Here is a 17437-nt window from a genome sequence, read left to right on the forward strand (position 1 = left end):
CCGACAAGAGATAATAAATAAAGATTTCGATGGTTTAAACGCGCACGCCAAGCGCTTTCGAGCTTTTTATTCGCTTCAGATTCGATTCGAAAAGCAGCCTCGTGATATCGTGAATGTGCGTTCCATCTATAGGGAATATCTATCAATTATATCTTTACACTAGTGTGTACCTCTCGCGCATATCGTTATTTTAATTTATGTAAATTAGTTTCAATTATATTAAACACAGGGTGAAAATAAGCAATGTACAAAATTTAAAGACATTAACAATTTCTCGGTGATAACGATCACTACTACACCTTGCGTACCTTTGTAAATAAATTGATCATTCGCATTTCTTTTTAATTAATTTACAGTCGCGAGAAATTTTATTTCAGGAAATTATCGAAGTAAGATAGTGCGATCTTACTTCCAAAATATTCGAATTATTTTGTATCGCTTATAAAAAAAAAGAAATCAAAATGTCTCATATTTCTCTTCCAAAATACTCAAACTATCTCTGTTGCAGAAGAGTTTTCTCTCTCTCTCTCTCTCTTAATATTTAAACTATCTTAAATGGTTTCCAACATATTAGAATTATTTTGTATCGCTTATAAAAAAAAGAAACCAAATATGTCATATTTCTTCCAAAATACTCAAACTATCTCTGTTGTTTATTCGGGCCGAAAAAGCAATAGTATCATGCCCCGACAATTAAATCAGGCAAATATTATATGGTCTTTATATGGACCTTATTTTAATTTTTAGTCGGGTGGTTTCCAAAATATTTTGTATCACTTTTAAAAAAAAGAAATCAAAATATCTCATATTTTTCTTCCAAAATACTCAAACTATCTATGTTGCAAAAGAATTTTCTCTCTCTTTTAATATTTAAACTATCTTAAATAGTTTCCAAAATATTCGAATTATTTTGTATCGCTTATAAAAAAAAAAAAGAAACCAAAATATCTCATATTTCTCTTTCAAAATACTCAAACTACCTCTGTTGCAGAAAAGAGTTCTCTCTCTCTCTCTCTCTCTCTCTCTCTCTTAATATTTAAACTATCTTAAATGGTTCCCAAAATTCTGTACCCTCTCCAAGTATCTCGTGTATTCTTTTCGCAAGTATATCGATACTTGTGGCATCCGATAACGAACGAATAAAAATATCGATGACCTATTAAATTCCAGCAACCCCTCTCTCTCTCTCTCTCTCTCTCTCTCTCTCTCTCTCTCTCTCTCTCTCTTTCACCCCCTCCCCCCCCCCATTCATGCCGTACGCAACAGTTGATCAAAGACAGACGCAGTCTGGGATGAGAGACGCATGAAACGCGACAGAGAGAAATAAACAGACAGACGGGGGGGTTGAAGGAAGGGGGGAAGGGGGGAGAAGAGAAAGGAAGAAAAATCTCGGATTTCCTCGAAGCTGGTCGTCGTTGTTCCGCGGCCGCGGCCACCGTTGTCTTTCGGGCGCTCTCGAGTTTCCACTCACTCGATCGTCTCGTTCTCACCACGCCCACGTCAATTTACCTCGCGCTACAAACTTTGCGATCGATTATAGCCCTCTTTCCCCACCCTCCTCCGCCGATTACCAGTGTAACGAGATATCGCGCGGTCTCCGAATGCGATGCGATGCGTGCTTACACACACGATGCTCCTGACCCCCCCCCCCCGTTCCCTCTTCTCCATCCCCCATCCCTCTCTCTCCCCCTTACCCATTGTCGAGGAGGTACGGGTACCGGTCCGTTTCTTCTGTGCGTGTGTACCCGGGTTATGTTTTTACGCACGTGCGTGCGTACGTGTGCGTAAAAACACGCACCGCATAAGGACTGGCCCGCGGTCGCGTAATAATTATCCGATGGTAGGAGGGAGGGAGAGGGCGGGGGAGGGGGAGGGGGAAGGAGGGCCTTTGCTCTCTTGCATTCACTCTGAATTACACAATGTGTCGCGTCCGCCATTGTGCGATCTCCGCTGATTGACAGAGAAAGGATACGGAGAAACGGGCATAAAGGGCACAAAAGAGACGCCTGGCCTCACGTCAGTCTTACACGTTCGAGGAACGCAATCTTTCTCTCTCTCTCTCTCTCTCTCTTGATATAGGTAACGTTAATACGCCGCTTCCGAGTAATACCTCGGTAATCGTTATGGTTAAGAGTTACGCCCCCCCTTCCCCCCTGCTCCCATTTCTTCCTCATGTATTTCCGGCGTCATCTCGTTGACGGCTCAAATTCTGCGGTTACAACTGTAACTTGTTTACGCGTGCAGCGGTAAACATGGAACCGGTTTTGTGACGACGAGAAAGGGTTTTTTTTTTTTTTTTTTTTTTTTCCTTCAAGTATTACCATTCAATAAATTTTGTCTGTCAATGCTTAAAAGCGTTAACAGCTACGTATATCCTTTTACTATAGCTGTAACGCTTTCTGTAACGCGTAGCTGTTACGTTTCCTTTCTTTTGATAATATATTTCAAAGTTGGAGGTGACACTTGACTCTCTACCAACATTGAGATAACGCAATCGGGTTTTTTTTTCCTCTTCCCGCAAATCACCGTGCGAACTATCGCAGACGCATCAAAGACGCAGAAAAAGGAATCCCTTGAAGCAGAACTAATCGTCGAAAGAAAGCAGGATCGAATAAGCGCGCCTTCTTCGATCGAGATCGCCCGAGGTGTGGCTTTGCGAGTGATTCGTATTTTTTATTATCGTCGATCCCCTTCCCACCTTCCCCTCCTCCCCCCCCCCCCCAGAAGATACATAATGATCGAATCCGTTCGATGAAAGGGTTTCGCGATCGCGCCAAAGTACGCAGGATATATTTTCGTAGAGGGGCACAGGTATATCCGGCGCCCCCTCCGGTCTAGGTATAAGCGCCATTTGGCCGTGCCCGCGGCTTTGTCCGTGAATTTCCAAACTAGTCATTGTCCTCACGTTATTGTTTGAAAGGACGCGGGGGATGACAAGCCCACGCCAAAGAGCATCCCACCCTCTCTCCTCGGGCCACTCGTGTCAATCTTTCGCGACGCGGTTAAAAAAACCGTCCCGGGTCCCGGTCTTCGTAGACGTCGCGCGTCGATCGAATGGTGGGCTGCATCGATTGGTTTTGGTATCTTTATCCTTACATGGAATGTATAAATATATATATATATGTATTTAATTTTCGTTCTTTAAAAATTTTTTCAAATTCTTTTTTTTATAAAGAAAAAAATAAAAAGAATACAAGAAAAGAAGAATATTTCTAAATATGATTTTTCTTACGAAATTAATTAAAGAATTGCTTCATATTTTGAAATTAAGCAATTTAGATAAACTTCTTATCTTTTAATTAATTTCAAAGATCTTACTTTAAAAAGATTTTAATTAAAAAGGTAATTATGTAAAGGAAAATAAACATTAAAATAAATTGCTCCAAATATAACGTCCAATTATACTCTTGTTAAGGAAACTTTAGAAATGGCAATATCTCTCTCTCTCTCTCTCTCTCGTTACGAAAGCGATTGATTCGGTGATTAATTTTGAATCATCGAGAGCGTCGATTCAGGTAGCCGAGAGATCTCAATGGGCGCGAGTTGAAGGGACGACTTACAATCATTCGATCTAAACACATATTCTTTTCGAGCGAACAACGCGTTCTGCGGGATCGGCGCGGAAAGATCAACCGTAGATACGTAATACAAATGGAAGCATCTCTTGAAAACCAGTCGCGTTGGTATCATTTCCCTAATTCGGACCGGCCAATTAAGCTTGTTGTATGTACTTGGAGAAAGCCCCTTTGACGATGCGATGCACCGCGATGTATAATCGTCTCTTGGCGCGGCATATTAGTATAATATGCCGATTGTCGAGCAACAAAAGAGCGAGCGAAATAGGGGGGAGAAGGAGAGATGTAAGCGGGGGCACGGTTTTGCCCCTTGATTTTTAATGTGTACCCAGGTGTATGCCGGGATTCGCGCTTCACTAAATTATTTCATATCTTGTCGTATGCTCGCTAGATCTCTTGATATTGCATAGTTAATCATTTATGATTGTTTAACCGCTGCGATCGTTTTGTACTCTGCTGATGCGATGCAGCTTATTGTTAGTAATTTACTATAATCTCACATGTATATATATATCAGAAATGGGAAAGTTACTTTTAAAAAGTAACTAGTTATCGTTATCGTTACTTAAGAGTAATTATTCTTTACTTTTTTAATGTTAAAACAAGATTTAAAATTAAATAAAAAATATACTTTTGTAATATATTTTATTAAAAAAATTAATAATTAAAATATTAATAAAGTATCAATAAATTTTAAAAAATTGTTCATTTTAAATTTGTAAAACCATAAATAATAAGGAGAAAATTTTAAAACGCTCAAGGTATAAATAAAAAAATTTTAGTTTGCATTAAATTTATAACTATAGTCAAATACACGATATATTTTTTGTACTCTCATAATTACGGTCCGTGTTCAGAACGCGCTTATAAAGATGTTAGCACGTTCTAAATACCTATATGAATATCTGTTGATAATTGAAGATTGAATATACGAAAATAGGAAATATAATATGTCATAAATAGGTTCCATATATAAAAAGTCACGATAAAAGTAACTGTAAAATTCGTTACCATTACTAAAAAAATGTAACTAAGTACGTTATCACTACAGTTATAGAAAAAAAAATAATAACGCCGTTATCACTTCTTTACCAAAAAATAGTAAATGTAACGGTAACGGCGTTACAAGTAACGCGTTACTTCCCAACCCTGATATATATATATATAAGTATTTCACAAGTATTAATTAAAATAAATTGTACTTAACTATTTTTCCATCTTTTTTTAAGTAAGTCTGTCTTTATATAGTTTATATTAATTTCAGTTCATTTAATTCTTTTTACTTTCTATCTATTTTTTCTTAATTATTAATTAAAAATCTTTCTCTCTTTCTTTCTCTCTCTAAAAGACTAAATCAATCCTCATAACAATGAAATGGAATTTTTAACAAGAGCGAGAGAAAGAAAAGACATTTTTGAGGAGAATTAAAATTTTATCGCGCATCTCTTTTCTTTCTGTTTGCATCTAACAACTCGGTCAGTTCGACGGTTGAAAAAATGCTTCTTTCGATTGGTGAAAAAATTGAAAACTTCAAAGTCTCGAATGTGTCTTTCTTTCTTCGTTCTATTAATGATTTTCGATAACAATAATCGCGCAACGACGTTTCAAAGACGCTGTCCAGGATGGGGTCGCGAAACAGGTATAGTTCAGTGGTCGCCATTATCAGCGTCGCGGGGCAGACAGGGGGGGAGGGGGAAGGGGGAGGAAACGACCTCCGCGGCCTCCTATAATCCGAGCGCGATCTTTATCGTCAAATTCTGTAGCGGGGGCCGCATCGGTGCCTCGATTGCGCAATCAAGATGGCATCGAGAAAGGCATCTCTCGCCTTCAACTCAAACTACCAACAAGTATTTCAATATCCGCTCCAATATATTCCCATCGACCCTATAAACGTGTGTGCAGTTATATTGGATTCTCTCTCTCTCTCTCTCTCTCTCTCTCTCTCTCTCTCTCTCTCTCTCTCTCTCTCTCTCTCTCTCTCTCTCTCTCTCTCTCTCTTGTCAATCTTTCCCTCTTGCTCACCCTCTCGTCCACCCTCTATACGTCACGTTTTACTGACGTATGTGCGCGCGCGGGCGGACACGGTCTCACGCGGCGCGGAAATGTTCGTCCAGTCTCCGGTTAAGATCGCGCGTTCGTTCACACGCGCATTTTTGTAACCCTTTGAAAGATTCTGAGGTCGGAACCGGCGTCTCCGAATCGAGATCCTCTCCTTGCGAACGGTGCCCAAACGACGCCGTTAACGAGGCGATAAAGTTAATGGCGCGCGCGTCCAATGCTCATCGGGTCCTAGACTATCTGGCTCCTTATTTATTTCCGAGAATAGTGGTACCCACCTGTGACGCCGCGGTGCAGAATCCATAGATTCCGCTAACTAGCAGATTTTTCTTCCAACGTCAATATCGAGGCACTAATAATCAATGAGACTATTAAACTCCTAGAAATATATACGTATTTTTAAAAAATTGAGACTTTTAATTCAATAAATCTGGTATTGTAAGACTTGAACGTTTGGTTAATTGAAGAATAAAAGAGTTATAAAAGATTACATTTAGATTATATTACAAGATTGTGAAAAAACTTGGTATTTAACCAAGATTGAAAGAAATTGACAGAAAGATCAAAGAACGGGAGAAAATTATGCAAAAAGATCCCTTTATATTTTACACGATTGTCATCAGATTTGCCATTATTTCATCTAAATTCGAAACTGTAATGCTCGAAAATAAAATTTCGAAAAATTAAAAATGCTTCGACAAATCCAACAGAGACAATTGCACCCGTGTAAAACTTGCTTCCTGAAAATTTGCATAATAAGACGATTAATCGTTATAATATTCTCATAATCGGGATTGTGTAAATAAAAAATAAATTATACATAAAAAACACGAAAAAAAAAGAGAAAAAGAGGGTTTAAAAAAAAAGATATATACATCTTAGATATTTTAAATTTTTATAGAGAGAAATTCCAAGACTCGTGAAGAGAATGAAACTCGTCAAGACACATAACTTTGCACTTTATATACGACATATTTTCATGATACGAAATGGCGGGGATTAAAACCACGAGGGAAAAGGAAGAAAGGAAGGAAAGAAGGAAGGAAGGAAGGAAGGAAGGACGGAAGGAAGGAAGGACGGAAGGAAGGAAGGAAGGAAGGAAGGAAGGAAGGAAGGAAGGAAGGAAAAGTGAGGCGTGGGAAGGATAGAATTCTTTGGGGGCGCGAGAGCGATATCGCCGAACGGGAAATGCAATTCGTGGTAGCGTCGGTGGCGGTGGCGAGTCTCAGCCTCGGTCGACAGATAGATAGAGTCAAGATTCAATTAGCTCTAGCTGTCAGCTGCATGATACTCGTCGATTCAATACACCTTGTCGCTCGTGTGTGCCTTTGCTTACTGCTACGTGCGCGCGCGTATGTATGTGTTAGCCCGTCGCTGAAGTTATGCGCGTGTGTTTGCGTGCATGCGTGTGTTTCCGCCGCGCCCTCGTTTATGCGCCTCTACATTAACACGCGGAAAACCCGGCGAATTTCGCGAACCGAGGACTCGCTGCATCGCGACACTATTTCCTTCGGCGATGGAGATAGAATTTAGTCTCTTTGGAAAGAGAGAGAGAGAGAGAAATCTTTATGTGTATATAATTAAAAACACCGTATGTAATGTAATTAAAAACAAACTAAGGAATAAAATTTTATTACATAGAAAAAAATGTGAAAACATGAGACAAGATAAAGATTGGAAACACCAAAATTTGGAATCTTTACTTCTTTGAAAAGATACAGAAATTTTGAACGGCAATACGTGGTATGCCTATAACTATAAAAATTATGTAAAATTAATAAGTATTGTAAAATTAAGTATATGTAATTCTAAGGATCTAAAACATTTTATTATATTAGAACTCAAATCTCAGATTCTTCGTATTTTCTGTGAACTGCGGGACTCGCGTCCAGAGATCGCAGCAATTAACAAGTTTTCACTTTTCCGAGGCGCAACACGCGCTCTTTGTTCCTTTCCTCAGCCCTCTCTCCCGTCTACCCTCGATTGAATTAATTGAAGCGATTCGAATGGATTCCGATGCCGATTCGAACGTCGCGTTTCGAATTCATGAAGGAAAACGAAGGGGGAGAAGGATAGATAGCAAGAGAGAGGAAGAGAGAGAAATAGCGGTTGATGTGCGTGTAGATGATGTAGGTATCACTTATCCGGGAGCGGGGGAGAGGGTGGGGATGGAAAAGGGGGTGGCAGAGCGATACCAGCCATTTTCAATTTATTTCAAGTGCCTTTTCGTGGCGGAGAAAAGAAGGGTGCCGCGTCGCGTTTGCCTCCCCCCCCCCGTTTCTCTACCTCCCCCCTCCCCCCTCCTCCTCCTCCTTCTCTCTTGGCACAGAGAGATACCTCTCTATACCATATCACCGTCTTCTCCATCTTATATCGCCGCCCGCAACCGATCTCGCACGCGGATTCGACACGACGATATTAAGGTTTTAGAGTTTATACGTCGTCGATTTTCCGCGCGCATCTCGCGTACATATATCTTCCCCTCCGGACGCGATCGATACGATTCCGCTCGCGAGCGAATCATTGTGTGTTCGGATCAATCTTCTTAAATATTTTTATTCGTCGAACGTGCTCCCATAGATGAAACAGTTTAAGGCTCATTTATACTTATCCGTACCGTATCCATACCGTACTGGCAAAATCGGATTTGATCGTTTATACATATGGTATATCCGGATCGCATCCGTGAATTTTTTTAAATAGCACGTCAGTCTTGAGATGTACGTGATCATGGCAAATCTGTCAGAAGATGAATTGTATTAATTTTGGATAAAGGAGAGCTTTAAAAAAAAAAAAGAAAACAAAATTTATAGGCCCCCAAAGCATGTATACAGAAGAGAACGTAAAACGGAGGGTGCATTTTTCATATTTATATAAAAAATCTTGTTGATTAACAAATTTTGTAATACTAGTTATTGAATTGTATGTTACATATTATCATATTGTTTGAATATAATTAAATATTAGATTTATTAACAGTTATATTATTTCGTTAAAATTATTTAGTATCTTATATAATAAAATATTCTACAAAATATAATAAAATGTAATTATATAACAAAATATAATAAAAATATTCCTACAAGAAAATGTTATTTCTACACGGATGCTGTAGGGATACATGTCCGTATAGATACGTTCAATGTCGTCCGTTGCGTGAAAGTTTGGTCGCCAAATTTGGTCTGTGTTTATGCTTGAAAGCTGAAATATTGTTCAGAAATTAAATCGCGATTGTCTCTACCTCTCGACTTGTTTATCTGATAACGATTCGGCGAAAGAATTCTCTCAAGAACACTCTTGCGCAATAATTTCAGCTCCTCTTAATTTTGATTGTTATATCGAGTTTTCGTCTCCTTCTTCGACGCGGCGTTTATATAAAAGCTGACGGATAAATATGTAAAACACGGAAGTCCGCGAAAAAATATTGAACCTCATCCTCAGCGTCGCTGAAAGATGAAGGAGATGGGGGGAAGGAGAGGGAAGCAACGACGTGAACGGAGAGTTGTTAAAAAAAATAACGCAGTTAATTAGCAGGCCACTTTAACGGGCTCGCGTACACTGTTAACGTGGAAATAACTCGCGCGGACGTGAAGAAAAAACACGCCCTCGAACGCGAGGCAACTGAAACTCACCCCATAGAGAAAATCGCCTGCTCAATCTCTTTTCGTTTACTGTTTATTTTCTCTCTTTCTCTCTCTATTTCTCTTCGTGCGGCTTCTTCGCTTCTGCACATTTTTTTTTCCCCTTCTCTTCTTGCTCTTGACGTCGAGCTGTTTCATTTGTGAAGCGAAAATTTTACGTAAACACAGAAAACCCCGATCATCAATGAATGACTCGACGGATTTATGCTTACTTTATGATTCTCTTCAACGACGTTTCAACAATACATCGAATAATGACACAAAAATAAGCGCGAAAGTTTGTATCTCACAATTACAGGCTCGCATGCGTGCGTTGAGGAGGAAGTCGTGAAGCCTTTTCTTCGAAGCGGGAGAGAAGGAAAAAGAGAGAAAGAAAAAAAAAGCGGAAAGGATTCTGAATCTCACGAGCTGTCACGCGCACAATCGCGAGAGATAGAGAGACGATTCCCTCTGCGGGACGCAACCCCTTCTGCGGTTTTTCCCCCTTTCTTCTGGACAATGGTCCGCGGGCGAAAGGAGAAATTGAATTTGCAACATCAGTAAACTGCGCGGCGTCGTCTCCGCTCCCGCAATCCGGGAAGGAGCGAGAAACGGGAGGAACGAAAAGACAGGGGAACGGGAAGGGTGGAAAGGAGTAGTCTCTCCAGAACCAGGGGGATAAGGGACGAGGAAACGGGGAACGGGCGCGCGAGGGAAAGAGAGAGAGAGAGAGAGAGAGAGAGAGAGGGCGGATCGCGTTTCACGCCTGGCGGATTTCGAACCGTTTGAAACCCAGGTGGAAATAATACAACTTTGTGTTCCTTGTTAAGGATCAAAGGAAATCTACCCCCAATCTCGATGTCGAGACTCTTGGCTGGTCTCTCCGTTCGCCTCTCTTTCGGTCTTTCCGACCGGCATGAAACTTAGGCAAAGCGTTCATACTAACTGTATGCTTTACTTAACAACTTTTGGTAATAATACGTAAAGTGGAATCGAGGTGCAGCTTTTCTTTCATAGTAACTCGAGATTTTATAACGTTGAGCTATATCACTGAACACATCGATAAACAACTACTAAATCTAAGAATAAAAAGGAAAGAAGAAAAGAAGAAAATTGCAATACTTTTGTGCAATAGACTCAGATAAGAAAATCTCGCAATATACTTATTATAATTAATATTGTGAGAAATAATCATTTATATATACATATATCACTTATAGACATCATTTTTTATTTTTCTCTATTGTATTTGTGTAACATCGAGTTTGTATCTAAAATAATATTTAAATGTATATGAAGTAAAAAGCCATGTGTAAACGTTAAACATAAATATATTATATTTCATTAGAATTTAATCATTTATAGAATATTCGCGTATATAATATTTTTCATATTATATACATTGATATTACACACACACATGATGTAATATAGTCTTAATATGAATGACAATAAGTAGAACAAAATATTATTTTATAATTTTATAATCGTATTTTATCATTTTTATAACAAACGCAGATTGCATTTCTCTGAATTCATAACACTATACTGATACGCAATGAAAAATATTCATTGCGTATCATTGATGAAAATTTTATAATAAAAGATAGTAGATACATTATTTCAAACTACGTATTTTCTTCTTTTCTTTGTATAGTGCCTTGCATCGAACTGCAAAAGAACAATACAATGTTAGCATAAATATGAAACAATAACTTCAATGTTAATATTTTCTAATTAAAAAATCATGTTTTATCTAACAAAAAAATAATGTGCATAAATAGCTACTTACCAAGAGGATCATAGTATATAAATTCTAGTTTGTCAGCCAGCCTCTCTCGAATACGCACCAACTTATGACCACTTATAAGACTTTCTACAAGGACTAAGATGAGCCTGTGATTAAAAATAACAAAGGGTTTATATATATTTAAATTATTTGTTACACTGTTATACAGATACAATAAGTGTTTTTGATAAGAAATATAAATATTATGTTTAATCTTATTTTTTTCACGAAAAAATATTCTACTTAACTGATCTTCATTAAAAAATGCGTAATTTTTTGCAAGTGTCTCTGATAATTAGTAAAAGCAATATTTTTCTCCTTTAAATAAATCTACTCTCCATCAATATTCTAACCTGGAAATTAGGGATCGTTTAATTAAAGCTTTCTCACTTACTTGCTCTTTGTCTTTAATAACGTGTTCGTTAAGAACATGATGACAGGAATCTCCTTCGATATCGCAATTCAGAACATTATTTAACATGTGATCTATTATGAATAAATATTCGACAAACCGTACCTCCAATGCAAGTGATATTTACTGTACACTTTAGCTTTAGGTTAGGTAATGTATGATTGCCATTATCAGACCTCTGTCGATAACATTAGCAAAGATATCATCCAAGGTAATATCGCGAAAATAGAAATCTTCTTTAACAATTGTTGCTAACAATCTGCTCCAAATCTAGATTTTTTTCTTTATTATATAGATATATATATTTTTGAAATTAAAAGAATATAAAAATATATTTAAAAAACTATGATAAATACATCTTTTTTTATTGTAAAAAATTTAGATATAAAGAAAATAAATTTTAATTTTAATTAAATTTTAAATATTTGCAAAAAGATTTGAATTAACTATACTTATTTGTACATATAATTTATACCAAATTGTATATGGATATTTAATTAAGCTAAATATTCACAAACATATGAATACATTTTGTACTAGTTTTATTAATTAATATTAAGGGCAGTGCATTACATTATCAGCAATTTTACAATTCAAAAATTTCCATGATTTGATTTAAATTCTTACCATATATAAATCTACATATTGATATTTTATATTAAAAATAATATTTTTTAATATTTCAATATTTTTTTAAAAATTGAAAACATAGATAAATAAGCAATATAAAATGTTACATTCACATTTTTGGTTTATTTCATATTTTATAATTTTCGATATTCGAAAATGTTCGCATAAGTAAAGCATAAATAACTGAAATCATGATATTATAAGATGCATTCAATCATTTTTCTATTACACTCTATATCTTATTAAAAATTAAGCATGCTAGTTTTCATAAAACATAATAGTTTCATTATTATTACACATGAAAATATATAAAGTATCTTCTAAGATATAGTTTCAAAATGTATAAATCATGACGTCGTCTTGACTTTATCATTGGTTAAAACTTCTAATCGTTTAATTACCTTGGCAAGTTCAACATTTTTATCTAATTTCAGATAATTCACTTTCCGCACATTATGAATACTAGCCCATGTAGGCAATAGTTTGCATAATTGCCGCACATGCTCTTCCATTTCTTGCGACGTTAATTTTATTCTGAAAGAATTGTCTAACTTTTGTATCACTGCCTCCAATGGCAAAACGCCCTTTTTCTCTGCCACGAAAATATTTCGAAGAAATTTCGCTAACTCGGGAAGTCTGGAGTACAACGCAGCTTCTTTGTCCGCATTTGGCGTTCTTGTCATTGCTTCTAATGCTTTTGCCTCCTGCCTAGCGCGAACCTACAAATATTACAGAACAATTATATATATTAAAAAAAAAAAATATATATATATATTGTATTGTATTGTAAATGTTAAATTATTTGAGAATAATTCTTACCTTCTGGAGCAGAGCTTTAGGGATACCTTTAAATAGTGTATTCAACTGATTGATTTGTGTGGATGGCGTAGCTGGTGGAGTATCCACAATGGCAATATTAACCTTTGGAATACCATTTCCTGTAGTTTGTGTTGTAGAATCTTGCAAAGAAGATGGGGATTTAGATTTTGTAGTTAAGTTTGCTTCAGCCAACCTTTGCAATGCCTTCTCCATGCGTGTACCACAATTGAATAAAGATTTAGCTTTATCTGTAAAAAAAAAAATGAAAGATAAAAATGTAATTACAAAAAGAAAAGAAAAATATTAATAAAATATTAACAAATATTAATATTTTACGAATTTGTCTAATCAACCACTAACAAAATAGAAACTTACATATTCTACTAATAATTCGATCCCTTTTAAATAATATTTTAAATCCATTTTCTAAAATTAATTTATTGATTAAAGACGAATGACCCATAATGCGAGGATGCATAATGTAACTGTTCAAGTATTATATGTAAGTAATACTCTTATATTAATTGCTGATTAATCAACAAGGTTTTGCAATGTTAAAGCTATGTAAAAATCACATTTCGCAAATACGCGAATGCATTGCATTTAAACTTATTGTGCAACATTTTGTCCTACTTATTGTCTTTGATATTAAGATTACATTTGCATCATGTGTGTGTGTGTGTAATATCAATGTATATAATATGAAAAATATTATATACGCGAATATTCTAACTGCATAATATAACAATATAAAAAATAAATTTTCATTATGCATTCTTTTTATTTTGATGTAGATATCTCGTAATTCTTACCAAGAACATCTTTAGCAGTTGGCTTCTCAACAACAGGTGGTTGTGGTAATTCTGCTTGTTCAATTTGCTTACAAGACTCCACATCAAACTCGGGATGCCAACGTATTATTTTCTCCCTCGGTATATTCATTAATTTTGGACTTTCAAAGCTCAGTAAAAATTTCTCATGTTCATCTTTCACTTTTTCTGCAATAAAAATATGTTATTTAAATATCTATACATAATTACTATTATAAATAAATCTAGTATATGTATATATGTATGTGGTACCTAATAAAATATTATAAAATTTCTTTTTTCTTTCAAGCAGTACTGTAGGACCCATGCTACTTTTAGAGGCAGTCTTCAATACATTATCTGCGTCAGGAGTATTTCTTCCATCATTTTTTTCAACTACAGGTGTCAGAATTAATTCATATCTCTCCTGTTTAGATACTGAACCAAAATTTCGAACTTTCTCTTGATGATAAGTATATGCAGCAGGATAAATAGTTTTTATTTGAGCCAGATGTTCCAGTGTAAAGTTACGTCGTAATAACTCTTGAACTGCAGGTTTCAATTTACTGAATGTTATCAATTCCTTTCTATTAAACAGCATTGCTGAGACCTAAGACAGAATCAAATGCTTTATCTTTAATTATAAACATAGATTTAAATCATGTTAATGATATAAATCTTTATAAATACTAAGTATTTATAAACAGATTTAAAATATAGAATAAAAAGAAGTTTACAAGGTGTGAAGTACTTTTTAAAGTATTACCGTATCTACACATCTAAATACTTCAGCCAGGAATCTATAATTATAAGGTAATGCCAATCCAGGTCTCTCACTTTCAGCCAACGACATATATTTTTGATATGTAGGACTAGATTTTATCGGACTTGGAGTTGTTTCTTTAGGCTCAAATAAAATTCTCCTCTGGGGACTGGCCATCTCTAAAAGATCTGCATTCTTGGTTGGAGTTCGCAATGCCTTGATTGGAGATTTACATCCTTTTTGTGGACTTTATATATATATATATATATAAAAAAGAAGAGAAAGTTACAAAGAGTTTAAGGTCCACTCGATTATCAAGCATATAACAAACTCTTACCTCACAGGAACTTCAAGTTCTATTTTCTCAAACTTTTGCATTTGAGGTTTCTTAATATCACTTGCCTTCTCTAGTTGCTCCAGGGCGCGTTCATGATTCGCAATGCGTTGTGTTATAGCTTTCAGTTCCGCCAATCTGGAGGACTTTTGAATTCTATTTTTGATCTCGCTCAAGCTTAAATCATCATTCTTCGCAAGTCTCTCCATCATCGAGACCTTTCTCGATGACGGAGGAGTGAGCGGACAACTGCTGGCAGATTGTTCGCCCTCAATCCCCTTGATCACGGTGTCCTTATTTGGGACAACGGAACACTTTGTAGGAGTCTGCGGCTTTTTCTTCGGACTGAGCATACCCTTCTTCTCAAAAGGCACTTTCTTAGTCTCGGAGCTGCCGTTCGCCTTCAGCAAGCTATCCCTGATGCCCGGCTGACTTCCATCGGTGGAGGATAACGCGCGCGAGCGCATAGCTCGTGTTCTAGGCCTACTCGGGCTTCTCTCGAGGCTTGCTTTCGAAGAATCAAACTGGATATTGCGAACCGCTTTATTGGCACGAGTGCCCTCCTTCACGGGAACATGTTTCAGCACGATCTTAGGACTCGTTCTCTTATTCTCATCGGGCACAATCTGCTCCGAATTGTCGGCATATGTCAACGCTTGGCTACTCGAGGTATCTCGCTCCAGTAGCAAAACCTTGGACTTACCGCGTAACTCGTCGCATGCTTGCCGTTTGCGCGTATTAAAATATGCCGTTACCGATGGCTGCGACATGGTTACAATGTAACGTTGCGAATAACGAACACTCGCAGGGAATAACCTCTATTATCGTTCTCGTTCTCGTACCGAAATCCCGCCTTTTTATGAAGCAACGCCGTGAATCAGCTGATAGCAGTGAAGTAATGTAGAACTCGGGAATGTAGAACTGCGATTGTTGAAGTTCTTTACATATTGAAGCGAACTCTGGCGTCAAGAATATTTATTAATCGTGAAAGATATTCGTTGCATCGTTGTCTCTCAATACTGTCTGTAAACATGGGACGCGGTCCGTTTGATGCTTTATCAATTTTAGAGTAAAAAAAATTTTTCTTTTCTTTTCGTTCTAATTAGTCAGTCAATTAATTCGAAACTTTCGGAGATTACCAATTGTCGATATCTCTGTCTCTCGAAATTATCGCTTGAGCGCCAAAACTCTTTTCAATATATATATCGAATTCGGTCACTGTGTCCTATGTCCCATGCAATGTGCAATGTGTCCTGTGCCTTTCCCATGTGTGAGATTAAGTATAATTAATTTTTGTTGAGCGAAATATAAAATAGGATCAAAATAAACAGTGGTATATTATGAAAAAAAGATGGTAAGTGTTTCTCATTTAATGAAAATAACAGTAATTCAATAAATTTCTTATATTAGATAATTAATTTAATTTTACTTAATTTTACTTAACCTAAAAAATGTAATTCTTTCAATTGGAAGCGTATTTTTAAAAGAAAATTATAAAGGAGCTTCGTATACTTTGCTTATATGTGAAATACACAAACAATCTTCTATATTTTAATAAGTTTTATGAGATGATCCTCATCACTTTTACAGTTCTTAAAAAATAATTAACCTCTTGATATAAAATATAAAAACGGAATAGAATTTAATAAATTCAACCTTTTCCCAAATATTATTTTATTTTTTAGACAATGAATATTGCCAGAGGACTGGAACTAGTTTTTGGTAGAATAAATCATTTAAAGGAACGCATATTCTCACCTAAAAACTTACTGTATACAAATGTAGCGATATCAGTTTCTCTGTCTGCGACAGGAGACGTTTTAGAACAGCATTATGAGATATTAAAGGTTCGTTAAATGCACACTAATAGCGCTTTGCTAATTTTTATGACATTCTAACAACTCTTCTTTATTCCTTTGTAGGGTGAATGGAATAGCTGGAGCTTTATCAGAACAAGAAACATGGCCATATCTGGCATGTCTATTGGAGTTGTTTGTCATTACTGGTACAATTTCTTGGACACTAGAATGGCTGGACGCACTATCGGTGTAGTTCTAAAAAAAGTGGTTGTAGATCAATTGATTTGTTCACCTCTTTGTATAAGTATGTTTTTCTTGACACTAGCTATGCTGGAGAATAGTAGCTGGGCAGAATTTAAAGACGAAGTCCGAAAGAAAGCACATAGATTATACATAGCTGAATGGGTTATATGGCCTCCGGCCCAAGTCATTAATTTTTATTTTCTTCCTACACGATATAGAGTGCTCTATGATAATATGATATCTCTTGGTTATGATGTGTACACCAGCCATGTAAAGCACAATGTACAAACAGTTAATAGTTAATATTTTGATTAATAGAACAATTTAAATGAGATTAGAAAAAGAAACAGAATTTAAAGTAATAAATTAAAAAATAGGACTTATTTATAGAAAACTTGCATCACGTTTTTGTACCTTATACAATAATTATTCCCTGCAGGCAGGACTAAGATTTTAATTTCAGACATGTTTATTGTAACATATTTAATTGAATATATAATATATATAGTACATACTTTGTGTACATAATATATATTTATATATATCTATTATATAATTAAAACCGAATAAGTTTATAAAATTATAA

The 17437-nt window shown here is 36.1% G+C and overlaps 3 protein-coding genes across 3 annotated transcripts; 1 reads left to right on the plus strand and 2 right to left on the minus strand.

The window, feature by feature from the left end:
* Positions 1-10745: 10745 nt before the first annotated feature.
* Mrpl33 (mitochondrial ribosomal protein L33) lies at positions 10746-11599 on the minus strand. The gene is made up of 3 exons (XM_072897004.1): positions 11437-11599; positions 11046-11149; positions 10746-10924 (listed from the first exon to the last, which is right to left on the minus strand). The coding sequence occupies exons 1-3, from the start codon at positions 11472-11474 to the stop codon at positions 10872-10874; spliced, it is 195 nt and encodes a 64-aa protein (XP_072753105.1). The 5' UTR covers positions 11475-11599; the 3' UTR covers positions 10746-10871.
* A 609-nt stretch (positions 11600-12208) lies between these two features.
* Positions 12209-15726, minus strand: Dup (chromatin licensing and DNA replication factor double parked). Its single transcript, XM_072896826.1, has 6 exons — positions 14813-15726; positions 14479-14722; positions 13986-14322; positions 13716-13901; positions 12904-13151; positions 12209-12803 (listed from the first exon to the last, which is right to left on the minus strand). Exons 1-6 carry the CDS (start codon positions 15577-15579, stop codon positions 12432-12434), a joined length of 2154 nt encoding a protein of 717 aa, XP_072752927.1. The 5' UTR covers positions 15580-15726; the 3' UTR covers positions 12209-12431.
* Positions 15727-15815: 89 nt separating this feature from the next.
* LOC140668427 (mpv17-like protein 2) lies at positions 15816-17393 on the plus strand. The gene is made up of 3 exons (XM_072897457.1): positions 15816-16163; positions 16495-16656; positions 16732-17393. Exons 1-3 carry the CDS (start codon positions 16161-16163, stop codon positions 17152-17154), a joined length of 588 nt encoding a protein of 195 aa, XP_072753558.1. The 5' UTR covers positions 15816-16160; the 3' UTR covers positions 17155-17393.
* Positions 17394-17437: the final 44 nt, after the last annotated feature.

This window comes from Anoplolepis gracilipes, chromosome 1, assembly GCF_047496725.1.
Source record: "Anoplolepis gracilipes chromosome 1, ASM4749672v1, whole genome shotgun sequence".
NCBI lineage: Eukaryota > Metazoa > Arthropoda > Insecta > Hymenoptera > Formicidae > Anoplolepis > Anoplolepis gracilipes.